The sequence below is a fragment of the Phacochoerus africanus genome, chromosome 4, assembly GCF_016906955.1.
Source record: "Phacochoerus africanus isolate WHEZ1 chromosome 4, ROS_Pafr_v1, whole genome shotgun sequence".
NCBI classification, from domain to species: Eukaryota; Metazoa; Chordata; class Mammalia; order Artiodactyla; family Suidae; genus Phacochoerus; species Phacochoerus africanus.
In genome coordinates, this window is record NC_062547.1 from 114702948 (window position 1) to 114730044 (window position 27097).

Genomic DNA, 27097 nt, shown 5'->3' on the forward strand with positions numbered 1-27097 from the left:
GCAGGAGGGGGAGGGGATTATTTATCAGGTTAATTATGTAATTTCTGCCTTAAACTCTTTAATCTCTACAGAAATAGGTCTGTCTTTTAAAATGTATCCACAGAGTACTGCCGTGAGTAGTTTCAACTAAGTATTTCCAACATTAACTTTAAATTAGGGTTGTACATGATTAAACTTACTTTTTTTTGTTTGTCTTTTATATTTTTAGATGTTAGATGTGTACAGTCTAATTCCTTTTGACAATCCAGATGGTGGAGTTTGGAAGCAAGGATTTGACATTACTTACAGAGCTGATGAATGGGACACTAAACCCCTTCAAGTCTTTGTGGTGCCTCATTCTCATAACGACCCAGGTAAAATTTGCACTTCAGAAATCTGGAAGTTAAGCCCTTGTAGGCACAGAGTATTTTAATGAGGCTCTGGTATAACTCACTTCTCAAATTTTTGAGACATCATTCTCTTTCTTTTAACAGTAAAATACTTCTTTCATATGTACTGAGCTTTCATTTTATCAATTTATGGGGCCTTCAAGGATAGTATTTGTGCAGGATGAAATAGGAAGCAACACAAGGAGGTCTTAGCTTTGAGAGATGAAAAGCTACATGCGTTTAAGGTACTGATAGTTCATTTTAGTTACTTTTTAGTGTGTGGGAGAATTCTCTCATGTCCTTTAACTTTCTGTTAGAAAATGTAGTGTGCTCCTGGGAAAGTTTCAGTCTTTAAAATGTAGAAACATTATAAAGTGGTTAAGAGCCTTAGTGTCAAGCAGACATGAGTGTGAGTCCCAGTTTTTGTGTTAAGGCAACTTTCGGCCAGTGACTTAATCTGAGAGGAAGTCTTTTCCTACGTAGAATCAGGATAAAGTATTTCCTTCATAGGCTGAAATATAAAAGGCATGTTGCAGGGTCCCAGAGTAACTACGTTCGTTATCATTAGTGGTATTGTTCTTTCATTTGACGAAATCTGTTATTTATTGAAGCAAGAGATGTTTCCCCCACGGTAAAAGGGAAATTGCTAAAATGCTGTTGGGAAGTAAGAGTCCATGTTTGTCCTTGTTACTGTGAGTACACAGGTGCAGTCAATGCCTAGTGATTTAAGTTGCAGGGTTTTTGGGGAATGTACTTCCCTAAGGCTCCTTTTGAAGGATTTACTTAGGCTTCTGTTTCTTCTTTTTCTCAATTTCACTATTATTATCAGAGGCTCCATATTCATTTAGTACTTTGAAGGTTTTTCTTTACTCCCAACATTCAATTTTGTCATACTTACATTTTTCCCCACTAGTTTATTGTTATGCATTTCTGCTTCTAAGATAATGGAACTTGTTACTTTATGTCTGGACATAAGATTTGGGGAAGTTTTGCACGTGCACACATGTGTTTGTGTGCATGTGTGTGTGTATGTGGCTGCTTTTGGAAGATAGAGCTTGGATGCTGAAATATTTAGATTTCCATTATACTTTCCACTGTTTGTATGCACAGAGGTATAATATATCTAAAATCAATATTGTTCTGGAAATTCGTGATGAGCAGTTACCACATACCAACTTCTGACTTGATTTCTCTGTCTTTGGTCTTAATATCTTTATCTTTTCCTATCCTACAAATCCTTTGCCTCTTATATGTTTTATATCATCTTTCTTCTTCTTCCTTTTTTTTTTTCTGTCATTTTGTCTTTTTGTCTTTTATGTGGCTGCACCTGCGGCGTAGGCATAGGGGGTTCCCAGACTAGGGATCTAGTTGGAGCTGCAGCTGCCGGCCTACGCCAGAGCCACAGCAACACCAGATCCAAGCTGCGTCTGCCACCTACACCACAGCTCATGGCAACGCCAGATCCTCAACCCACTGAGCGAGGCCAGGGATCGAACCCGCAACCTCGTGGTTCCTAGTCGGATTCCTTTCCACTGCGCCACAATGGGAATTCCTCATCTTTCTTCTTGATCTTACCCTTTGCCTTCAAATCAAAACTCAGGGATGGCTGGGCATTGTGGAACGACTGCAGAGATTTGGAGCCAGGCAGAACTAGTCAGACCTCCTGGTGTCCTTGGGCATGTTTATTTGTGTATCTATAAAATAGATGTCATATAAGTAAAGTAGCAGTTTTAGCAAGAATTAGTTATAAAGTAAGTAAAAAGGTGATGGAAATCACATCTAATCAAAATTCCCTTTGCTGTTTATCCACTTGAGCACCAGATTAAATAGTACACTTGCATTTAGTGGAGGCATATGAGAAACACATTATCTTTATATCTGGACTCAGTGAGGTCAGCTGCTCATACTTCCTACATGAGACTGCCTGTAGGACTGCAGAACTTTTTTTTTTTTCCCATAAATCTCATTTACTCTGAAATATTCCCTCCTTGGGTGCTATAGTGGCAGAGTATTATAGTTTTTAAATCGTTCTCGCCTTCTCTTTTCTCTGCCAATCACATATAGCTCTTATCACTTAATTTAAGGGTGTGCAATGTGATTTCATTGTATACCATTCCTAAGCTTATAAATACACTTAAAAGTGTGTTTTACAAGAGCTCCTAATGTGAACCCTTTTTGATTTTTTGCAGACCTTTATTATCTTTTCCCCTTTTCTGCCATCCTCAATTTCCACTGCTCTCATTTCTTTTTATTCTCTACCATGGGCACTTAACTGAAATAATATAATTTGTAGCTTACCAGGCAGTATGCCAAACGTTTTATAAACATCTAATGCTCACAGTAACGTTTGAAAGTTAGTGCCACTGTTCATGGTGAAGGTGTTCCCATCTTTCTAGGGTTACCCAGGTAGTAAGTGGCACCAGAATACTTCCCTGTTAGTTTACCTGCATCTCGCTCCCAAGTAAACTCAAGGGACAGAGAACGTGTGTCTCTTGTTACACTCAGTCCTCATTGCCTGGCCCAACACTTGGCATATAGCAGTCGCTAAGTATTGTGGTCTCTGCACGCAGGTGGAAAAAGAATTGTCCAGATTCAAAGCAAGGTATAGAAAAGACAAGTTTATTGAGGGAAGAGACACTATTAACGCAGTGGGCCGACTCCTCATAGTCACGAAGCGCCGACCCTGGGCACATGGTCATGTCTGTTTTTAAAGCCCAGAGACAAAGGAGTTGAGGAGACGTCTTGCTTTGCTCCTCTTGACCTCCTGGTTGGTTGGGGAAGGATGGGGTCTTCGGATACACTTGCTGGTTGGTTGGGGGCATATATTGTCCCTGCAGGAACAGGGTAAGGAGTGGGCCACATACCTTTCCTAGCAGGGGGCAGAAAGGAGTAGGCCAAGTTGCTGGGGCGGGGAGGTCCTTAGGAACATGGTAATAATTCCAGTGAGATGGGTGGGATGACAAGGGTCTGGTAATTCTTATCTTGTCTGGCGGCTTTTTGAGTTTTATCTCTCTGAAGAGACCCTTGAAGTCCCACACTAAGTGCACATAATTACAGCCTTCCCTAACCTGCCTCCATGCCCCTCCACAGCTTTCTCGAACTGCACGTACGTATACATTCACAGACACACGCACACACATTCATACTTGGATATAGGCACAAATGGAAACTTTTGCCTGATCTCCTCCCTAGAACGTAAGCTTAGTGAGGGCTCGAACTTTGTCTTACTAACCACCAGGTGACTAATAGCTGGAATAATAACCAGCACGTACACAGACTCATTCAGTGACATGAGTTAATGAACAAAGGCATCTTTCTCTGCAGCCTCAGGAGGAACAGTTGACTTATTCCTTAGCCTATACTCTCCTCTAACTTCCTTTCTTCCCTTTCTTCCTGTTGTCTTCTTATTTCTAGTCCTTTGAAAAAAAAGACCTTATTTAAAGTGCACTTTGTAATTTTAAATGCCAATATCAGACTGTATTAAGCTCTCCAAGGCAGGGATTGCCGCTGCCTTGTAGACTTGGCATTGAGGTTCCTGTTGCAGTAATATGTTGTTCTGTGAGAAGACATTCCTAATAACTGTTCCTGATGGTAATAAATGAATCTGTCTGTTGGTATCCTAGCAACCCCAGTTGAATCTTTTTGTCTTAGTGAAAGATGTTAATGACCCTTACCCTCAGGCCCTTCTCCGCTTGAGTCAAAAATAATGGTCAGAAATAGACCTTTTAAAACTAAAGCGATTTTTGCCATCAAGCAAAATGCTGGCGAAAAGAGTCTACTGACTTTCCTTAATAATTTTCACTGTTCCTTGAGAAAAGTAGAACTAAGATAAACTAAATTATTCTGGGAAAAATGGAAATCGTTTGGATGATGAAAAACCTCTCTTTCAGTGGAGGAAAAGAGATAAGTATGTGCACATACATTCCAAGTTACACTGCGACTCTGGGATGGGAAATCTTGGTATAATACTCCTAAATGAATGTGTAATTAGGCAATTTACTTTCTAAATGAGATTTGTGAGATTTGTTTGCCTTTTCTCCAGCAACAATTTAAAACCAACTTTAGTTCAGTACTTTGTTTGATCAGTGCACTTTTGTTTATTGAGGATGAAAATATTTGAAATAAATTTTTAAAAGATTCCTACAGCTAGTCACCTAACTTTATGTTGCTGCATTTTTGTGCATGAAGATTTTTTTCTTTCGGAGTCAAATTGGAGATATATATTTCAAATTATGTTTGTATTTTAATAAAATATCTCAATATGTCTTCTAGTCCGAAAGGACGTATAACAATTGTCATACAGTATGTTGTATGTATGGTTTACATGAGCTGAAACAAAGTTGGAAAGGAATTGTTAAGTAAATGCTGATAACTTTGTACTGTTACGCTTTTGAAAAGTTTTGAATCATAGACCATGAAATTAAATGTTAGTTGATTGATATGTGTTCATGTTGTATTTAATAAGCTGATTAAAACACAATTACAGCCCCTTTGTATCTACAATCTTAATTCTTTGCTTCCCACTAGTTAAACTGCTGAAATATTTAGTTAATTTTCCTTCAAAGAAATCCCAGTGTGTAGAGAGAAGATAAGGTATACTAAATGGAAAATTGGACAGCATATTGTGAGTTAAGCAATTTGTAAAATGAACATTAGAAAATAATCCCCTATGTGGTATGACTCCAAAGCAGAAGAAAGACCTAGGCCCAAGAGTCACACTGGAAAATTATTTTCTTTTGGGCATTTGCAGTTCTTTTGCAGAACTTTTATTGACTCAAATGAGTGATTAGGATTTTTCAGTCTTTTTTCTTTGAAAAATAACAGATTTTTTTTTTACTTAATATTGTATGGTAATTAGAAATGAGTTTATATGTCCTTTTTCTTAAAAAGTTTGTGAAGAAGAACGTGTGAGAAAATCACAGTGTAATGTTACATCAAAGCGTGTCTCTTCAAGTATTATTATGCACAGTCAGAAGAAAACAGTTCTGGTCTGCCGTGGTTGGGTGATGCCCCGGTAGGTGAAAGGCAGTGGAGACAGAACTCTGGCTGCCAAACGAACCTGTGCAGTGGAATGAGAGGCAGGAGAGGGAATGGTTGGTATGTTGAGATAGTCTGGGGAGTACTATTTTCAGTTTAGCTATTTTAAGATAAAGTGAGTTTTTGGTTTTGGCTACTGCGTTGCGAAATTTGAGTTTTTGGAACTAAGATAGTGTGATAAACAGATCGGCATTCATTGCCTGTTTTGCTTCAGGGTCTTGGATGTGTGTCTTCTCACCTAACCTTTCCTGCAAGCCTGAAAAGTGGTAAATTAAACCCCATTTACCAGGTGAGGGCAGTGAGGCTAGAGTAAGTATAGTAATTTCTCATGGTCAGTCAGTTATAAATTGGTGGGGATGGTGTTTGGAGCTTTGGTTTGGCTGATTCTACAATCCATGTTTTTTCCATTGCCTAAATTACCGCTTAAGATACTTTATTTAGTTCAACTGATGCTAGTATTTCTTGTTTTGTGGGCATTCACTAATTTAACACATTTATCTGAACTTTGGGTTGTTAGTACGGTTGCCAGATTGAGCTGGGAAAAAAAAAACAATACAGACTGCTCAGTTAGATTTAAAATTTGTATAAGCAGTGAATAACTTTTTGCATGTATTGCAAATGTCATATGAGACACTAATACTAATCATTTATTATTTATCTGAAGTTCGCATTTAACTTGGTGTCCTGTTTTTTACTTGGCAATCTTAATTGTCAAAATTTTGGCATTTAAGAGTTAAAATACTTACATGGCTCTTTAAGGTTGTCTTTTTAAGAGGTCACTAGAACTGGTGTGTTGAAGTTCCTTTTTAGAAGAGAAAAAAAAATCTCATTGTTTGGGCTCTGATTAGACCATATTCTTCAGGAGCACAAAGGTCAGGTAGTGCCTAAGAGATGTAGGTGATCATTAAACATCTCCTGATTTCCTTATTTTGGTTCCTTTTGTCTGTCTTTAATCCTGGGTGCTTCAGAGCTCAGCAGTTCCCTGGTTAGACACATAATTGCTGGTACTATGGGAATTTACTATGTTCTAGGCACCGTTCTAGGTACTTATTTATATTAAGTCCATCACTCCTGTCAGCAACTGTGTGGAAAAATCATGCTTTAACCCTCAATTCACAGCTGGGAAAACTGAGGCAGAAGAGCGGATAAGTAATATGTCTATTGCAGGGCTGAGTTTGAACCCACGCCATCTGGTTCTGGCATCAAGACTTGTAACCGTTACTTAATATTGCTTCTTGCAGACAATATTTCTGAAACCACAGGAGAGCTTCTGGCCAGAGTCTTAAGTTTTTCCAAGCCCAATGTCATCTACTTTAGTATTATTAATTGCATAAGACATTTTATTAACTATCTTGCAAAAGTAGATACCTCACCGCACTGTTTCCTGTCCTTTTTTCTTCTGTCCTTATTGAAATGGATGTCTTTGTCCTTAAGTACTGCATTAGTACATGCAATGGTGAGTCGTTTTCCTCATTGCTACATATTTTACAATTAGGAAGTGATTTAGAAGCAGTATTTTCCAGCATTTAAAATGGTTTCTTCTAGAAACTTTAATAATTTGCCCAGTATCTGCTTAATCATAAGGCTAAGTAGATTCCTCATATATCCTAAGAGTAACACCTCAAAGAAAGTCACTTTTTGTTCTTTCTTTCTTTCTTTTTTTTTTTTTTAAACTTGTAATGGTATCTATCATATTGTAGAACACTCTCCATTATTTCAAGCAACTAAGCTCTATTTGGGGAAGACTTACTACACATGAAGTGTCCTCATTCAGTGTGAGTAGATGCTCATAGATGAAATTTTTAGCAAGGGAGGGAAGTGACTTTAGCAGAATATATTTTGGAGGTTGATGTCATAATTGCAGATGTCAGGTACAAGGTGTGAGGATCTTTTAAAGGGCATTTAGAAGAGCAATACAGTAAGGGGGCATATTTGGCCAGTACACATAAGCAGCTGCAGGGTGAACAAAACCACAGCTGTCCTAATAGACATGCAAATAAGTTCTTGTGGTATGGGATTGAATTTCCAGTGACAGCATCTTACATGGGTTCAAAAAATCCTGTCTCTCAAACAACTTAATGGAAGTGAAGCTGATATGCTTTAAAAACTATTAGATGACTGAATCACCTGGAAAAAAGATTGGATTGGGTTATTTTGGAAACCTGAATTCAAAAGCCTGTAGGAATCAGTAGGTTTGTAAGTATCCAAAGTCTCAGCTTCATCTTGATACTCCCTCTCCTCTCTTTTGGAAACTTAAGTCGGTTACTAAATTCTCTTCATTTTGCCTCCTGAGCTTCTTACTTCCCTCTGTTTCCACTATGATCCATTACCATTTTTTAGCAGAATTATTGCACTGGCCTCATTTCCTGTTTTTCTTCTACTTTACCTTGTTAGTTTCTCCTTTATACTCACAATACAGAAAACCTTAACTTCCTTCCTCCTAAGCTTTTGGTAAGAAGCAAGTTTTGTTTAGAAGGTTTTCAGTGATCTGACCCCCCCCCCAACCCTTTCAGTTTTTCTCACCATTTCTTCGATCGTGTAGGTTGTAGGACAGCCATTCCCAGCTGCCTTCTGGTCCCTGAAATTGACACACAATTTCATAGTTTAGTGTCTTTTCCGTATGCTCTAACTTCTCTTTGGAACTACCACCTTTTTCCTCTAACCAGATGATGTCTAATCTCAGAATCTCTCTCTTCTGTCCTTCTGGTAGGAATTTATCATTTCTTTATTCCCATGGCATTTGGTGCACATTTTCACTGTAGAATCTGTTTTCATTTAGCTTAGCTTTATTATTTTGCACTTATTAGATGCTTGGTTTGTGTTTGAATGAATAAACCAGAACAGAACTTTAATTGAAACTCACAGTTTTTCAGGGAAGAAAAATAAGCTTACTTTATAATAGAAATGTTGGAATTAAAATTAATCAGCATGTTAGTTATGGTAATATCAATTAAAATTGTGTGACCTCTTCAGTGTAATATCAGAGATATATATGACTTTTAGGGCCAAACCCTCGGCATATGGAAGTTCCCAGGCTAGGGATCGAATCAGGGCTACAGCTGCCAGCCTACACCTCAGCCACAGCAACACCAGATCCAAGCCACATCTGTCACCTATACTACACCTCATGTTGACGCCAGATCCTTTACCCACTGAGCGAGGCCAGGGATCAAACCTGTGTCCTCATGGTCTAGTCAGATTTGTTTCTGCTGAGCTATGACGGTAACTCCCTGGGTGTTGCAGTCATATATTGAAGGGTTTGATAAGTGATGGAAAGAACTTGTTGATCATTTGTTGATAGACAACAATTTGATTACTAAAATGAAGGAGCTTTCTTTTCTAATGAACTCTATATGTATTTATTTTTAAATTTGAGAATATTGTATTATAATGGAAATAACTGGAATCTTAAGTTGTATTTTTTCTTTTTTCTTTGTCTTTTTGTCTTTTTAGAGCCAAACCTGCGACATAAGGAGGTATCCAGGCTAGGGGTCTAATCAGAGCTGTTGCTGCTGGCCTATGCCAGAGCCACAGCAATGCCAGATCCAAGCCGAGTCTGTGAACTACACCTCAGCTCACAGCAACGCCAGATCCTCAACCCACTGAGCGAGGCCAGGGATTGAACCCACAACCTCATGGTTCCTAGTCGGATTCATTTCCATTGCGCCACGACGGGAACTCCTTAAGTTGTATTTTTTCAATGTTTGTTATCTGGATATAATGATTTTTGACTCAGAATCTTTTTATGTTTGCTTAACAATTGGTACCTATTTAACTTTTGAGTGGAATTAATGTACTCATTAAGAAATCATTATTGTAGCAGTTAAAACCATAAGAGTGTAACAATGATTTGAGGCCCATGTCTTCTTCTGGAGGTGTGTTTTAAATCATCTTAGGGCTGACAGAGCCTTTTAAAATATAAAATAGAACCTTAGAGATATCATTCAAAGATTATTAGGTTAATATCAGAATAGACATGGAACATAATAGACCTAATAGTTTATGGTATCTTTGACCTTTGGTTTCAGTTCTAGTTGAAGTAATAAATTTGCATTTAGATTCTACATGGCTTTTTTCCCCCAGTCCTTTTGGTTATACACTTTATTTCTCTCTCAGACACTTACTGAACCCTTCCTGTTGTAGACTTGGTTCCAAGTGCTAGATTCATGAGACTTGACTGGCTTGAATGTTAGGTTGTAGCATGTATCTAGATTTGCTTCTAAAAGTTGCAGGACCTGGGGCAAAATACACAGAGGCCCTCAGACACTATGTCTAAATATTTAAAAGTTATAAGTCAAACTAATACATTGCTAGATCAGATCCTTTCCTATAGCCTTGAGAAATAGCTCAGCGACCTAGAAGGCCAAGTGTGGGTTTAAATTGCTTGGTCTCCAGATCCCCACCAAAATGTGCTGGTGGAGGAGAGGGGGGAGCCAGCCTCGGGCAGTCCAGCCTCTCTCCTTCCAGACCCTGTTAACCCATGAAGGTCCTTCTTGCAGACAGGCTAGCAGTCTTCCCACACTCCTGCAAACTGCATCCCCTTGGCTATTGCCCAGGCTAGGGAGGTTACCAGCTGCAAATTCAACTGCCCTGAATGGGAAGGTCTTACAAAAGGTCCTGGGAGGCTCTAGAAGCTGGCCTGGGGATGTTCACATAGATTTCTGGGTCCCAGGGACTCTTAAGAGCAGGGCAGAGCAGGTGCTGAGTGGGCAAGTTCTTTGCCCTGTGGATTTATCATGTGGAAAGGGCTATGGTCAGAGATGGAATGGGGAGATTCCTCTTGAGTCCAGTGCTCAGGGTAGTGTGCTCTTGCCCAGGTCCTAAGGGTGGTACTGTATGTCCTTGAACCTAATAAAACTAGGTATTCCTTAAGAGAATCAGATCTCCATAAAGTCTGTGCATGTCGAAACTAGATTGGGTCCAAAATTTAAAAAATAAATTGCGTTTTGTCACTGAACAGTTACTAGGGGTGTAATTGTTCATGCACATTAACAATAAGCAGTAGAGTTTTCAGTTTTATTAGTTTTATATTTTAGAACTTAAAAAATATTTGGATAAAATAGTCATAGCAAATTTGTAATTGTTACAGCTGTATACAATTTCTAATTGTGTACACTTTGTTTTTACTATTTCCCCATTTATTTAAAATAGTGATTAGCTGTTTTATGGGTGATAGTGTTGTTAGAGTGAGAAAGAATAAATTGAAAGGTATTATTAATGCTGTTCTAGCCCTGGTTCAGTTTCCAAGTGAATTCAAGGGAAAGAAAAAGACTGTGAATTGACCACTTAAGTAAGTCAGTTTGCGACTGAATGTCCTAAGATTATTAAATCTAGAGGTAGGAATATAATTTTATGTCACAAAAATTCATACCATACAACTTTTTATAAAATATTACCTTTGTGATTGGTCTCATGTTAATATACAATTGGAGTTTTACAGTAATTTAGAAAAAGAAAGAGCCAATTCAATGTAAAAGGGAATACTTGATTAGTCTATTGTATAAGAGCAATAAAAGCTAATTTACTGTTATATTACTCAATATTGAAAGCTGCAAGAGGCTATCTTTCAGTTCATTCTTCATTAATTGTGCTATATTGTAGTGATATTAGTATCTATTATAGATGAGTTTTATGGAAGGCTTTTAACTTGACATCTCTGAGCTTGTATTTTGGCTCACGTAAATATCTTTGACATATTTTCTGCATGATCGTTGAAGGGCAAATGAAGTGTTGAAGGCAGAATGGATTAATCAGTCACTGTGATTCCTCTGTGCAAACTCTGGTGATAAACGATTCTTTGAAATGGCCTGAGTTCATAACAAAGTATATCTGATGAAGATAAGTAATTGTACTTTAAAAAATTCTTACTTATTAATCTTCATAAAGATTTTTTCTTCTAAATTTGCCTTTTAATATTTAATTTTCTGTTTTATTATTTAATTTTGGAGGCATTTCACTATTCTTTGTTTGTTTCTTGAGTTATTAACCAAATAATTAGGGACTAAATTTGACCTTTATTAAAATTTAGGTAGAAGATACATATGATGTCTTAGGGACAATAATTCTAATAGAGCCGTTTAATAATTTACATGGCCCTTATTGCATATATACAGTAACATGTTAACAAAACTAGATGTTTTATGTGTGTATATATATATGTGTGTGTGTGTGTGTGTGTGTGTGTGTGTGTGTGTGTGTGTGAGAGATTCTTAGCTCAGTCTTGTAATACAGAGGTAGATGTACCTTAAGTATCACGATGATACTTGGCAGATTGTCTCTACATTGCCATCTTTACTTTTTGCATAGTAATAACACTTATTTTTTTCTAGTATGATATTAGTTTGCTAGGGCTGTCTTAAAATACCATAGATGATGTGGCTTAAACAACAGAAAATTATTGCCTCGTGGTTCAGGAGGCTTAAAGTCCAAAATCAAAGTGTCTGCAGAGTTTGTTTCTTCTGAGGGCCTCTTGTCTTGGCTTGTAGATAACCATTTTTTTTCCTGTGTCTTCACATGGTTTTTCCCTCTGTGTGTGTGTGTGCCCTCACTGCCTCTTCTTGTCTTCTTCTTCCTTCTTTCTTTTCTTTCTTTCTTTTTTTTTTTTTTTTTTGGTGCTTTTTAGGGCTGCACCCATGGCACATGGAGGTTCTGAGGCTAGGGGTCAAATCGGAGCTATAACTGCTGGCCTGCGCCACAGCCCCGGCAATGTGGGATGTGAACCTCATCTTCGACCTGTACCACAGCTCATGGCAACGCCCGATCCTTAGCCCACTGAGCGAGGCCAGAAACTGAATCTGTATCCTCAGGGATCCTGATTGGGTTTGTTAGCCACTGAGCCACAACAAGAACTCCCTCACTGCCTCTTCTTATAAGGACATGCATGGTACCTCGGAGATATTGCAAATTTTTTGGTTTCCCAGTGCATACAAAAAGTTGTTTACACTATACTCTATTCAAAGTGTGAGATAACATGATGTCTAAAAAACCCCCAATATATACACCTTAATTAAAAGATACTTGATTACTAAAAAGTGCTAACCATCATCTGTATCTTCAGCTAGTCATAAGCTTTTTGCTGGAGGAGGGTCTTCCCTTGATGTTGATGGCTGCTAACTGATCAGGATAGTAGTTGTTGAAGGTTGGGATGGCTGTGTCCGTTTCTTACAATAAGACAGTAGTGAAGTTTGGTGCCTCAGTTGACCCTGCCTTTTATGAATGATTTCTCTGTAGCATGCAACGCTGTTAGATAGCATTTTGCCCACAGTAAGAGTTCTTTTAAAATTGCCGCCAATCCTCTCAAACTGTCACATTGCTGCTTTGTCAACTATATTTACGTAATATTTTAAATCCTTCGTTGTTATTTCAACAAGCTCCACAACATCTTCATCAGGACTAGATTTCATTTTAAGAAACCACTTTGCTCATTCGTTAGTTTTATCAGATTGCAGCAATTCAGTCACATCTTCAGGCTCCACTTGTCATTCTAGTACTCTTACTCTTTCCATCACGTGGGTAGCGACTTCTTTTGCTGTAGTTTTAAAACCGTCGAAGTTATCCATGAAGGTTGGGACCAGTGTCTTCTGAGCTGTAATGTTGATCATTTTTCTTCTCATGTATCACAGATGTTCTTAATGGCATCTAGAATGTGAATCCTTTCCAGAAGGTTTTCAATTGACTTTGCCCAGACCTATCAGAGAAATCACTGTCTCTGGCAGCTATAGTCTCATGAAAAGTATTTCTTAAAGAATAAGACTTAAACATTGAAATAACTACTTGGTTCATGAGCTGCAGAATGAATGTTGTGTGAGCTGTCATGAAACCGACCGACACGAATCTTTTTGTACATCTCCATCAGAGCTCCTTGGTAACCATGTGACTGTTGCCAATGAGCAGCACTATTTTTTTTTTCTTTTTTTGTTCTTCAGGGCCGCACCTGAGGCACATGGAGGTTGCCAGGCTAGCTGTTGAATCAGAACAGTACTATTTTGAAAGCAATGTTTTTTGTTTTTTGCTTTTTTTCTGAGTAGTTTTCAATAGTGGGCTTAAAATTTTCAGTGAACAGGAAGTTCCCGTTGTGGCTTCAGCGAAAATGAATCTGACTAATATCCATGAAGTTGCAGGTTCAATCCCTGGCCTGGCTCAGTGGGTTAAGGATCCATGAGCCGTGGTATAGGTCGCAGATGCGGCTTAGATCCCGAGTTGCTGTGGCTATGGCTGGTGGCTACAGCTCCGATTTGACCCCTAGCCCGGGAAGTTCCATATGCCGTGGGTGCTGCCATAAAAAGCAAAATAAATAAATACAAATTCAATAAACTGTTGTAAACAGATGTACTATCATCTAGGCTTTGTAGTTCCATTTATAGAGCACAGGCACAGTAGATTTAACATAATTCTTAAGGGCCTTAGAATTTTCCAAATGTTAAATGAGCATGGGCTGCACCTTCAAGTCGCCATCTGCATTACCACTAACAAGACAGATAGCCTGTCCTTTGAGGCCTTGAGGGTGGGCACTGATGTCTTTCTTTCTAGCTAAGAAAGTCCTAGATGGCATCTTCTTTCAATAGAATGCTGTTTCGTCTATGTTGAAAATCTCTTGTTTAGTGCAGCCGCCTTCATTAATGATCTTAGCTAGATTTTTCTGGATAACCTGCTGCAGCTCTATATCAGCACTTTCTGCTTCACTTTGCACTTTGTTGTCATGGAGATGGCTTCTTTAACCTCATAAACCAGCCTCTGCTAGCATCAAATTTTCTTCTTTATCTTACCTCTTTTAGTCTTCGTAGGATTGAAGAGAGTTAGGGCCTTGCTGTGGATTGGGCTTTGATTTAAGGGAAGGTTGTGGCTGATTTGATCTTTCATCCAAACCACTCAAACTTTCTCCATATCAGCAATAAGGCTGTTTCGCTTATCATTCATGTGTTCACTGGAGTAGCAGTTTTCATTTCTTGCAGGAACTTTTCCTTTGCATTTACAACCTGGCCAACTGTTCTAGTCCAAGAAGCCAGGCTGTTGGCCTATCTCAACTTTCAACATATCTTCCTCACTAAGTGTAATTATTTCTAGCTTTTGATTAAAAGTGAGAGACATTTTACTCATTTTCATTTGAGCACTTATAGGTCATTTGAACACTTGTAGGGTTATTGATTGGCCTAATTTTAACAGTGTTATGTTTCAGGGAATAGGGAGGCTGGAGGAGAGGGACAGATGGGGAATGGCTGTGGAGCAGTCAGAACACTGATTAAGTTCACTGTCTTAGGTGGGTGTAGTTCATGGCACCCCAAAACAATTGCAGTAGTAACATCAACAATCACTGATAACACATCAACAAAACAAAAATAATAATAATTAACATTTTTGAAGTATTATGAGAATTACCAAAATGTGACAGAGACACAAAGTGAGCAAATGCTGTTGAAAAAATGGTGCCGATGGATTTGTTTGATGGAGGGTTGCCACAGACTTTATGTTTGTAAAAAACACAGTTATCTATGAAGCAAAATAAAGCCAAGTGCAATAAAATGACTTACATCTGTATTAGGTTAGGGCCCTTTCTCATGACGTCACTCTACCTGAATTATCTCTTTAAAGACCTTATCTCCAAATAAAGTCCCATTCTGAGGTATTGGGTGTAGATCTTCTCAATATATGAATTTCAAGGGGACGCAGTTCAGCCCATAAAAGGAGCATAGAATGAATTCTGTGCAAATGGAAATATTGGGTAACCAGTATGTTTAAGATGTGGAGCAATTTCTTTAAAATATTAAATCATGTTTGGAATATCTTTTATTTTCCCTTGGACTTGGTTTGATTGTGGATAAGTGGAAGGGGGAGTTAAGACTGATGATGATTGTGATAATAACAATAGTAGCAGCAGCTATTATTTATCAAATGCTATATTATATCCTGGGCTCAGGTCTAAGCACTTGATAGTTTTTGTCTCTTGGGGTGCTGTGTGGTCAGCAGGGAGTTAACAGCCTCTCCGTTGAAGAATGGGTTGAATTTTCTTTGCTCGTCCCTGGGAATCCAGATACGGATCCTGGCCTCAGCGCTCTGGGACAGGGGTCCAGGTTTATACCTTTGTGAATGTTTCACTGCAAGCCTGACTTTGAGTTTCAAGGTTCGTAGGATTCACTGGCAAAATAACCACTCTGCACTCAGATAAGCAAGAATTAGAGAATTTGTAGAATTAACAAAAGACTACAGTATTCTAATTGAGACAGAGTAGTAAGAGATATTCATACATCACTGAATTGGGGAAACACCTACATTCAGATCCAGGCAGCACTGGGAAGTCCCAAGAACAGCAATCTGGAGTCCCAACTGGGAGAAGGGATCCCACATGGTGTGTCCACCCTGTGAGTGAGACTTCAGTTTCCTGCTCAAAGGAGTCCAGCTTTTTCAGCACCAAGCTGCAGGCTGGTAACAGTCAGCCTACGTGCAAATATGTAGCTCTGGTTATTGTCAAAAATGCCTTGGTCTTAACTCATAAATCTTGGTATGTTCTTTGATCTCTTGGGGTTGGCCAGGCCCTCAAGGCTCAATGAATCTTCTTTGTGGCTTACTCCCTATATAATCTAATGATTTACAGTGTCTGCTGATGGCACCCCTATTGGCCTGTAGGTGGTTCAGCAGTTTGGCACATAGCCAGCCTTATGGTCTTTGACCAATTAGAGGCCCGTTGTCCTCTCTGAAGCCAGAACGAGACTGCTTTGTATAGTTTCTCCAACAGTGAAGCAAGTTGGGATTCTTTGCAAACCACTCTTTCATGAGATATCGTTGAGTTTTCTGTAGGTGGTTTTTTACTTAAATGTGGAAATGTTGAATTATTCCACTATCATTCTTTGTGGACAAACCAGTTTAAAAGTGCCGCAAATCAAGAAAGTCCAGTAGAGAATGTTTTACACCATATTCCTGCTTGGCTCATAGCTTCATACCTGTTACTTTGTAGGTGCTCAGGAAATAACTGTAGAATGAATTCATTTCATTTAAAGCAAAGGGGAGAAATACAGTCACAGTGGCAGTGCCCTTTCGAAGGTCGTATTTGTACTGTCAAAATAGTTTACTGCCATCTTCCAGCCTTAGCAGGTTTTTGTTATGTTTTGCCAACAAGTACAGTATACATTGAATATTCACTTAATCGCAAACAGACAAAAGAAACAGCCGGTTAGGCCCCTTGTATTTTAGACATCCTACTTGTTTGAGGCTTGGAAACAACAGAAGAGTAGTTTAGTCCATCTGTATAGAAACTCTCCTTGCTGTAAGATATCACAGTTAACAGGTTATTCACTGCAGGGTACATCTTGCTGTCACCTAAGTAGGTTGAATTGGCTGTGTATGTTTTGCCTCAGCCACTCATTATGTTGCTTTATTACTCTGCCAAATGGGGCTATATTTGTAACTATGGGTCCTCTTAAAAATGTTTCTTTATAGTCAAATTGCAAATGTCTTTAAAGTCCGCAGTAATAGGAAAAGTCAAAAAACTAAGTTGTCACCATAAGTTTTTTTTTTTAAACTTTACATAGATGTGTACACATTTGCTGTTTGATTATTGTCAGTTTGTGCTTCAAAAAATGGAATAATGAGCAGCCTTTGGGAACTCATGCCTATTTTTGGCAGAACTCTTTTTCTCGGTATTCATAATAGTGCTGTAATTACCTGCATATTGCTCTGCTGCTGGCTTTTCAATATAGTTTGTACTTGTGATTTTCCTTTTCTTAGTTTTACTTAATGGATAAGAAATTTTAAATGTGGCATGAGAGGATAACATTTTGATTCCATATTATGAGAATATTACCACCAACTTGTGAACACTGTTCAGATTTTTTAAATTAAGAAATTCCCTAAAATAGAGATAAATTATAAGTAATTGAATTAGATACTGTAATTGTTAAGTATGAATGAATGCTTTTTGGTTTTCTCATCTTTCTCATGAATATCTGAACTTGTACGGTTTTCAGAGTATTTTTATCACTTTATTGTTGGTGACTTTTTGAGTCTCATGTCCATTCACATGGAACTTCATTAATTGAAAACGTTTGCTAAATTTTTAAATATGTCTTTATATGAATGAAACATCTAAGGTTATCCAAAGGTAATATAATGGAATGTGACTGAGTTTAAATCAGACATGTGAATCAGATCTTTGTGATATATTTGTGTCTTAATTTAGGTTGGTTGAAGACTTTTGATGACTACTTTAGAGAGAAGACACAGTATATTTTTAATAACATGGTCATCAAGTTGAAAGAAGACCCACGGAGGAAATTTATGTGGTCTGAGATCTCCTACCTTTCAAAGTGGTGGGAAACTATAGATATACAGAAGAAGGATGCTGTGAAAAGGTTTGTTTTAAAACTTTTTTTTTTAATTTAGTAATACCAAACATTAATTGTATGTTGAAACAAATGTTTAGATTTTTAAAAGGTGACAATTCTTAGCTTTATATCTGAAACTTAAAATATTTTCTCACATCCTTTTTATCCTTGATTTTGGTTCATCTCTGAAAAAGTGACTTGAAACTTTTCCATTGAAATCCTTATGTTCCAGCTTTGTCCTAGAAGTGGAATTACTAGGTGTAAGAGGCTTAATAACTTAAAGATTTTTTTGAAGCTTGTAATCAAAGTGATCTCTAGAAAGGTGATTTCAGTGTACTCTTCAATCTTCCATATGGAAATAGACCATTTTTTCTTCATCTTTATTAAATTGGCTAAAGCTTTTACTATTTTTGTTGGGTTTTGTACCTCTTCTCACCCAAAAAAACTATTTATATTTTACTGGTATTTACTCCTGACCTTTCTGCTTTTATCTTTCTGATGATTCCTTGTGCCTGTTTTTACTGATGCTCTGTAGGACGGTTGATGTATTTTAACAAGGAGCATTCCCTGGCTCCCCGTTTGCTTTTAGCACTATCCTAACTGGCTTTCACACATTTGTATGTTATTTTTTCATTATTGTGGTTTTTCCTAAATGTTTTGTAACCTGTACTTATTGTTTTTGTTTTGACTTGAGTATGTTAGAAAAATTCTCAAATTCTGAGTGTGATTTTTTTTTTTCCCAGTTATACTTTAGGTGTTAAAAGATGGTTTTAATATCTTGGGATCGGAGAGTATAAAATGTATAATTTTCAATCTTTGGAGTTTTTTTGAGATTTTATAACTAAGTTTACAAAGAAACAGTGACACCGATCCTTATGATTCTAAACTTTTGCCATATATCTAGGTATGTGTAACTTATAAATAAATTTTCCATTTTATTTTTTTCAGCTTATGGTTTTTGCTCTAATTACTGTTCTTATTCCATTTATTTTAAAATTCTGTTATCTAGTTATCTAGAGTCTCTAGTCTCTCTCTTGTATTTACATTATAGTTTTAATTTTTTCTCATGTTTCCTGTATTTTTATGAGATTTTTCTCAAGGTTTTTTCCCTTTCCACCTCAGGTTCAGTTCTCTGTGGTATGGATCCGATTCTTTTCTGGCTTTAAATGCTTGGTTTTAACTTCGTTTTTAATTACCGTTCATTCTGTTTTTTTGTTTTTGTTTTTTTATATCCTTGTCTATAAGTCCATGTATTTTCCCTTCTTTTATTCATCCATGAGCAGTAATATGTGACCACACCTGGAATTTGTTTCAAAACAAAGTGTAACTTGACTGGAATCCCTTCCTTTTCTGACCACTTCGTTTCCCATTCTGTTCAACTGATTTCCTTTTAGCAAGTGGTCTCTCACACATGGAAGTCAGATCCTTCACTATCCAGCCCCAGGTCAGACCAGTCAGCTTTGATCTGAGCTCATCTAATCAACATATTACTTCCCAGGTTTTTGAACCTTCAGGGAGTTAAGCAAGGATGGGAAGATGGAAGGAAGGGAAGCAGAATGGAGGGAAGCTTGCAGGTCCTCCCTCACAGCCCTGGTGCATTCACAGGACTCTCCCTGTCTTGTGTCATGGTCCCTGTCATGTCTAGAGCATGGCCTCTCGTTTTTTCCATTCCTTTGTTAAGCCTGGGCTTTTAGCCTGTCCTCAATTCTGTGTACCCAGGACAGACCCCCCAGTGCATTTCCCCTTCAGAGTCAGTCAGTGTTGCTTGCAACCAAGAAAGCTGGCTGATATATTTCTGTTCAGATCTGAAGAGCTGGATTCCAGGAAAAAAAAAAACAAAATTTAATATATATATAGATTTGCTCCCACTATTTAAAGTTCTGATCTTGTGTTAAGTAGCCTTACTGATGGAAATTTTTTTTTTTTTTTTTGACTACTAGCATAATGCTTATGCAATGGCTTGTTTTTCCCTTTTTGGAGATGAGTGTGTGGATTAAATGTCTGTATCTAAATTTGCAAGCTAGCTGTTGCAAAGAAGAACCTGTTAATTCTAGCAGAGTTCTGTGTAAGCTTTCATTGTCCCTGAAGAATACCAATTGATTGTGGGATCTAAACAGAAACATAACTCAAATGATCCCCATAATCTATGCTAGCAATGACTTGTTTAATTCTTCCCCCCTGTGGCAGCAGTATTCAGCTCTAGAAGCTTTCAAAAATGAAAATCTAGTTAACTAAAGGGAGATCCATGCAAACAACATCTAGTTTTTTTTATTCCGTGTGACTCAAAGCGATTAAATCAAATATAACCATGGTTCCTACTTGTAACACATATCCAGTGGATTTAAAAGAAACTGCTTTCTGTTTTAATCAGCACATTTTCTGTCTTTGCTTGTTTTATTTTGAAAATGACTGGTATGTTTAACATTCTTTTTACTTTTTAGGCTTCCTATTTGAATTTTTTTTTTTTTTTGGCTAAATGCAATTACGTACTGCATGACGTTTCTAACATCAAATATGAACCTGTATTCAGGGTCAAGCAGCTGAAACATTAGCTTTAGCATTTTCTTTGACTAGCACGCAGCACATCACATGTTTTTCCTCTCTGGAACATTGAAAGAGTTTTTATATTGCCTCTGCTATTTCTGTTGAGACCAGCGTTCAATTGAGAAGCCCACTGAGTTGTTTGAATCTTGAACAGTTTATGTATTCTCCAGAATACTGACAAACTTCTCTATGTGGACCTTTTTGTATGAAATAGGCTCTAAATGTTTAGAAGGGGAAGGTCCCATTAGATAAATTGTGTCTTCACCATATCCCTGGGTTCATTGCTTTGCAAAAATGCAAAGTCTTTATCTCATCTTTCTACCATTCTTTTTTCCTAGGTTTTATGGTTAAACGAACCTTCTACCCTGTCTTTAAATTCTCTCTGATTATTGAAATCAGTGGAGTCTTTGAGGTTTCTTTCTTAAATAATACAAATCCAAACTTATATTTTGCAAACTTATATCCATTTTGCATCTTGAGTTCCCTAGGAAAAAGTACCTTTACAGTTCTTATACTGCATTATACATTTTATACAGGTCAGATTTTATAGTATGTAACCAAAGTCTGCTATAAAATTGCAGAGCAATGAGAAATTACAGTGTGTCTTGTGATATTCAGAGTAAACTACAAGTTTGAATTGAGTTTAGAGCCTAAAGATACTTAGCTTTTCATCAAAGGAATCAAAGCAGTATATGAGTATCTAAAATAACTTTGGTTCTAATAGTTGAAGCCGTGTTGTACATTTATTTTAGAAAGTATATATTTCATCCCCTCCTGCTCCAATCCTAGTTTATCTGGAGTCAGGTGGTTTCACTCTGCTTTCACCTCTCTTTCCTCAGCTGCTGGCTTCTGTCTGCGTCAGTTATGGGTGTAGCCAAGAGGACTTCTCAGCCACTCCATCCATTGGATACATTCTCAGTTCTCCAGGAGGATTTCATTGCTTGACAATGACCATTCCATTCTCAAAATTCTTTCTTTTTTTTTGTCTTCTGCGACCTGGAAAGTTCTTTCTCTCCTGATTTGAGTCCTGCATTGCTGAACATTCCTTTCTCATCACCTCTTGACTTCCTCCTCTGCTCCTCCTAAAAGTCCCAAGTCTTACCTGGGCAATAGCACTCTTGTTTCTCCTCTTAATTTTGCGTGCCTTTCCACACTGGTATTTTAACTTCCAGATGTGTGGGCTGCTTCCAGATCTAAAGCTCTACCCGCGATTTCTTTCTTCTTCCTTAGTTTAGGGTAACAGTAACAGCTAAAACCTTCTGAGTTCTTACTCTGTTGCAAAGCAAGAGGCATGTTCTGAACACTTAGATGGGTCCTATAATATTTCTGGACCCTTCATTATCCTCATTCTACTGTTATAGGAAATTGGGGCAGGGATGGTAAAGATTGTGTTCCTAAGTTTCCCCCAGCTAGCAAGTCAGGACCAGAACCAGAACCAGAACCAGGGCTCTTGCTGTTGTGTGCTCTGCCTTTCCATCTGCCATTTCTGCCATCCAGTCCAACCCCAAGCCTGTCACTTCTCCCTTTTTAGTATCTGCACTCAGACCCTTGCTTTATCCCCATTACTCCTGTTTCCTGCTCTGTTGAAAATCTCCAGTGGTCTTCCTGTTTCAAACTGTGCCACTTCCAGGTGTGCTGCCTTTCCCCAGCAGACTTAGGTTTCTAATCCATGAGTCTGCCCTCCTTTCTTCCTGGCTTTAAAATGCTTCAGTGACAGTTTAGTGTCAAAAGGTACAGCCCAGCTTCCTTTGCCTGGCACCTTGTTGGTTTTGCTCCCTGACTCCTCCCTCCTTGTCCAGCCTTACTTCCTGCCTCACACTGCACTCTTAGCCATGCTGAACTATGTGGGTGTCCTCAGTCACAGGTTGTTTTCTGCTTCTTAGGAATTTGCCCATGAGTTTGGCTAAGAACCTTTTTTTTTCCTTTTGTATATTGGATAATCTCAATCCTACCTATTTTTCAAAGCTTGACTGAAAGATTACCTCATTGCCAAAGCCTTTCCTTATTTTCTCTATTGTCTATTCAACAAATATTTACTGCGCTAGACTCTAGGCATAAGCAAATGAGTGAGACTGACCTGATCACAGCCCTCAGGGCAGAGCAGGGAAGACCGTGTAATTAACACGGTATCATGATAAAGTGTTTCCTTGTAAGGTAGCAGGAAGGGGGTCATGGAAGGCCTCCTGAAGCAGGTGGCACTCAAGCTGAAACCTCAAAAGCTAGTCAGGTATGAAGTGGGTGGTAGAGGGTGGGGAAGGAATTCCAGATTGTGAGAGGAGAATTGTGATTATAGACCAGGAACTAGCAAGAACATGGCATGTTCAGACACCTGAAAGAAGTTTATAAGGTTGCAACAGTGAGGGGGAGGGTGTGCTTGCAAAAGCTGAGTAACATGCGGTCGTCAGGAGATGCAGATTAAAACTATTACAAGATACTATCCCAAAGCCCTTTTAAAATGGCTGAAATTAGAAAGACTGACAACACTAAGGCTTGAAAAGAGTGTTTAACACCTGGAACTCACATACACTACTAGCGGGATGTAAAATGAGACGTCTACTTTCTGAAAGACTGCCAGAGTTTTCCAACGTTAAACATACATCATGTCACCTCGGTGTTCCCTCCTAGGAATTTATCCAAGAGAAATAAAAACATGTTCTCCAAAAGATTTGTTTAGACACTTTCATTGCAGAGTCCCCATAATGACTTCAAAATGGAAACAGTTCAGAGGTCTGTCAACAAGATAACGGATTAAAATTTTGTGCCATATTTAAACAAGGAGTACTACTCTGCAATGAAAAATACTGAACTACACTGAATTATGGATGAATCTAACAAACATGTTGGTAAAAGCATCCTGACACCAGAGGGTATTGTATGATTCCATTTTATGAAGTCTAAGAGTAGCTAAACTAACTATTGTGATAGAAATCACAAAGGAAGAATATCTTTCTTGGGGAAGAGGGTAAGGTAGGAATTGATTGGACAGAAGCTTAAGGGAGCTCTTCGAGTTGATGGAAGTAGCCTATTATGTTGGGTAGTAATGACAGGAGTACAAACAGTTGTCAGAACACAGCAAACTGGACAAGTGTATTATGTGTTGTGATACCTCAATTAAGAATACTTTAAAAAATACAGTATAGCCATAAACGTAATACTACATGTCTATTGATTAACATGGAAGGGTGTTCATTGTATATAGTACTAAGTAAAATAAGTTGGATAAAAACTATGCCTGCCATAACTCTTTATGCATTTATAGCAAGACACTAAGAGTGGATTTTAAAATTTTATGCTTCAACCTCATGTATTTTCTGATGTATTTGAATGAACATTTTATTAATTTTATCTTTTAAAAATGGGAAGATGAAGTAATATTTACTAGACAGTGAAATATTTAAATTATACCTTATTAAAACTTTACAGAAACTATTAAGCCATCTGAGAAATTTTCTTAAATTTTCATGACTATTTTATGCTTAGCTTTGTTTCCTTTCAGTGCTTCAGAGTAATCAGGATAGAATAGCATTTATAATTTAGAAAAACTTCTCATTTGATTCATAATTTAATGTAAACTCAAATATGTAAAGTATACACAGTGAAAGGTAAGGTACTAACTACTCCTGTGTCCCATCATCTAGCTCTTCTCACAGAAGGTAGCTACTGTGACCAGATACTTATCTAATTTATAGATTTACAGAAAAAGATATGCACGACAGAGTTCCCGTCGTGGCGCAGTGGTTAACGAATCCGACCAGGAACCATGAGGTTGCAGGTTCAGTCCCTGCCCTTGCTCAGTGGGTTAACCATCCAGCGTTGCCCTGAGCTGTGGTGTAGGTCGCAGACGAGGCTCGGATCCCGCGTTGCTGTGGCTCTGGCGTAGGCTGTTGGCTACAGCTCCGATTAGACCCCTAACCTGGGGACCTCCATATGCCATGGGAGCGGCCCAAGAAATGGCAAAAAGACAAAAAAAAAAAAAAACAGATATGCACATGTCCATATGTGCAATGACACATTCATATAAATGATAGCATGCCATGCACATTGTGGGTTTTTTTGAACGAGTCTTTTTTTATTGTGATAAAATGTATGTAATATGAAATTTATCATTTTTACAATTTTATGTGTAACTTTCAGTGGCATTAAATACATCCACATTGTCATGCAACCATAACCATCAGCCACCTCCAGAACTTTTTGATCATCCCAAACTGAAATGCTGTATCTGTTAAATGATAACACTCCATCCTCCTTCACTTCTGCACTGGCAGCCAGCATTCTGCTTCCTGTCTCTATAAATTTGACTATGCTAGGTACTTATAAGTGGAATCATACGTTTTGTTTTTTTAATGTCTGGCTTACTTAACGTAATGTCTTCAAGGTTTATCCATGTTGAAGCATGTGTCAATTTCCTTCCTTTTCAAGGCTGAATAATATTACATTAAATGAATATATTATGTTTTGTTTATCCATTTATCCATCAGTGGACATTTGGATTTTTTCTACCTTTTGGCTCTTGTTAAAAATGCTGGAGTTCCTATTGTGGCTCATCAGAAACAAACCCAATTAGTAGCCATGAAGATGCAGGTTCAACCCCTGGCCTGGCTCAGTGGGTTAAGGATCTGGCATTGCTGTGAGCTATAGCTTGGATCCTGCATTACTGTGGCAGTGGCATAGAGCTCCAGTTCAACCCCTAGCCTGGAAACTTCCATATGGCATCAGTGTGGCCCTTTAAAAAAAAAAAAAAAAATGCTGTTATTGGAGTTCCCACTGTGGCTCAGAAGGTTAGGGACATGATGTTTTCTCTATGAGGATGCATGTTCAATCCCTGGCCTTGCTCAGTGGGTTAAGGATTCAGTGTTGCTGCGAGCTGCAGTGTAGGCCACAGATGTAGCTTGTATCCGGTGTTGCCATGGTGTAGGCCCCAGTTGAAGCTCCAGTTCGACCTCTGACCCCAGGGACTTCCATATGCTGCAGGTGCAACCACAAAACAAGGAAAAAAAAAATGCTGCTCCAACTGTGGGTGTATCAATATCAATTCACGTCCTTCCTTTCACTTCTTTTGTGTATATTCCCAGAAGGGGGATTGCTGGATCGTATAAAAGTTTTATATTTAATTTTTTGCAGAAGTCCTGTACTGTTTTCCACAGCAGCATATCATGTTACATGGCCATCAGCAGTACTCAGGGTTTCCACCTTCCCCACATCTGTATCAATATCTATTTCCTTTTTTTTTTTTTTTAATAATAGTCATCCTAACAAGTTTTGTAAACCATTCTTTTTAAACTTAATATATCTTGGGGAACCTTTCAGGAGAGAGGAATAGCTATCTTTTTAAAGGCTGTATCAAAGTCTCTTTTATAAATGGGCCCTAATTTATTTAACTTCACCCAGTTGATGACCCTATAGGTCTATTTGTCAGTCCATCGAGTGCATCGTCATCTTTAGTGTTTAGAGTCTTCCCTCAATCTCCTCAGGGGATTGGTTCTAGAACCTGCCCCACATACCAAAATCCTTAGATGCTTAAGTCCCTTCTATAAATTGGAGTAGTATTCACATATAACCTACACACATTCTCCTGTATACTTGAAATCATCTCAAGATTAATTATAATATTCAGTACAATGTAAGTGCTATCTAAATAGTTGTAAATACAATGTAAATAGTTGCTAATATGCAGGACATTCAAGTTTTGCTTTTTGGAACTTCATGGAATTTTTTTTTTCTTTTTTAAATTTTCCGTCAGAAGCTGGTTGAGTTGGTGGATGCAGAGGCTGCAGTTATGGTGGGCCGACTGTTCGATGCTTTTGTTTCTTTTTATACTTTTGTATATTTTCTGACTTCATTTTAATGAACAAGGATAAAAGTATATATGCATTCTAAAATTTGGTGGTTTTTGCCAGCCGTAAGTAACGATACCTCTTTCCAAACATCCTTGACATCATAGTATGTTCTACAATTTTGGGGTCTCATTGAAGTTTTAATTTGCATTTCCTTATGAGTGAGGTTAAACTTTTCAGGAGCTAGTTATTTTTGAAATATCTGCTTCATACCTTTTTTTTTTTTTTGCTTTTCTTTGGGATTATTGGTAACCTTTTCTAATAGGAACACGATTTATGTGGTGAACAAAACAGATGGGATTTCAGCCCTCATGAGCTTACAGTCTGTTGAAAGACAGTAAACATGCAAATGGGTTATACATTTTGTGATCATTGCTGTGAAAGAAAAGTTTTGGCTTTTATGAAAGCTAGTAATTTAAGTGGGTTTTGGGTGGAGTGTGGTGGCCAGAGAAGGCTCCTGAGGGATCTGTTAAGAGCCACTGAGGCCAATATTGGGAGGGAAGAAACATTTCAGGCAGAGAGTATGGACTGAAAACTCAGAGAAGGGATATGGCTGAAGTGATGAAGGAATGAGGAGAGGTGACTAATTGGCCATCTGTAACTCATATGCTCCCTAAAGACAGGTGTCCACAACATCCAGAAGTATACAATGAGTTACTATGTGAGGGGTTTAAAAACAAATCTTATTTGCACCCTCTTATTAGATACTCCGCATGAAAGGCATATAAATCAAATAATCTAATGAGCAAAAGTTTTTAGGCTATTAGTTGATTCATTGAGAGCCTGCATCTTTCTGAATTTTCCATTTAACTAGTTCTTTATTTAAGAATGAATCCCTGTGCATCATCTTATATTATTTCATATTTCCCCAGATGTGTGATTACAAAGTCAACTCATTTTCTCATGTGAAATTAATTTGCGATTCTTTGAAGCTCACTAAATGATGCATTGTTTGCTACTAAGTTATCTGTAACAGTTTTCCCATTAGGGAGAAAAG

At 38.0% G+C, this 27097-nt stretch overlaps 1 protein-coding gene across 1 annotated transcript in view; it reads left to right on the forward strand.

The window, feature by feature from the left end:
- MAN2A1 (mannosidase alpha class 2A member 1) overlaps positions 1-27097 on the forward strand; it is a 177516-nt gene that overhangs the window by 35496 nt on the left and 114923 nt on the right. Inside the window, exons 3-4 of the mRNA XM_047778398.1 lie at positions 209-353; positions 17575-17746. Of these exons, the coding sequence (XP_047634354.1) occupies positions 209-353; positions 17575-17746 (317 nt within the window). The remainder of the gene's footprint in view (positions 1-208; positions 354-17574; positions 17747-27097) is intronic.